At 44.6% G+C, this 1105-nt stretch overlaps 1 protein-coding gene across 1 annotated transcript; it reads right to left on the reverse strand.

The window, feature by feature from the left end:
- Window positions 1-251: 251 nt before the first annotated feature.
- On the reverse strand, window positions 252-746 carry LOC142325718 (uncharacterized). Its single transcript, XM_075367749.1, has one exon. The coding sequence runs from the start codon at window positions 744-746 to the stop codon at window positions 252-254; it is 495 nt and encodes a 164-aa protein (XP_075223864.1).
- Window positions 747-1105: the final 359 nt, after the last annotated feature.

The following is a 1105-nucleotide window of genomic DNA, read 5'->3' on the forward strand; positions in this document are numbered from 1 at the left end:
CCGGTTGGATCTTTTCTTCTTTTTTTTTTTTTTTTAAATTTATCTTTATATTGCCTGCCTCAAATCCCCAGGGCAAGAACCGAGTCCGGCTATGCCGTCCCCAGCCCCAACCCCAGGAACCGGGTCTCGGTCTTTTGATTTTGCCTGCCTCTAAACTCACAGAAGGTAGGCCAGGCCCGACTATGTCGTTCCCGACCACCAACCACGAGGCCGGGTCTCGGTCTTGATTTAGTTACCCCATTAAACCGATATTAGAAGCCCCTACTTCTTCCCTCATTGTCTTTTTCTCGTAGAACTTGACTGGCAAAAGTTTCAAATTTCTGCCAATCATCCGCATTGGCCAGCAGAAACGGTAGTAGATCATCAATCGTTAAATCTTGAGTGCTGTTCCGTGATCTCTGGACTCTCCACTTTGGGCATATAAGTAGAGTATGTTCTGCTGTATCCTCCTCTTCACAGTACATACATCTTGAGAAGACCCGTCGACCAAATCGATGCAGATACTGCTCGAAGTTTCCATGCCCTGTCATTATTTGTGAAGTATAAAATCCCATCTCGCCATGTCTTCTATTAATCCATTGGCTGATATCTGGCACCGTTTTCCTAGACCATGATGCAACTGTACGCCGGTTCCATCTCTCCTGCCATTTTTGTTGTATAACTTCAGTCGCCTCCTGCTTCCCCATATCATGGAAGCGCAGCCAACGTTCCATCACCAGGAGATCAATGGGTGGAACTGTTGCCATTACGCACGCAGCTTCGTATGATATTGTACGGTATCCACAGATAACTCCAATTACCACTCGCCTATGTATACTCTGGAGGCGCCTAACGTTCCTATTTATTGTCATGGCACTATGCCAAATCGGGGCGGCATAAAGGAGAGTAGAGGTCAAGGCCGACGCAATGACCCTACCCTATAACTCTCTTTTACCGAAAGAAGCATTTTTGAATATTTCAAATATCCAACATACAGATCGATAACTGAAGCATCTCGCATAGCAAAACAGTCGCATCGACGAGGAATTTATTGAATTATAGTATTCCTGTATTTTTCATAGTTGAAATATAGATTTTATCGGGAAAGAAACGTAGTTTTGACACG

This window comes from Lycorma delicatula, chromosome 5 (assembly GCF_047948215.1).
Source record: "Lycorma delicatula isolate Av1 chromosome 5, ASM4794821v1, whole genome shotgun sequence".
NCBI classification, from domain to species: domain Eukaryota; kingdom Metazoa; phylum Arthropoda; class Insecta; order Hemiptera; family Fulgoridae; genus Lycorma; species Lycorma delicatula.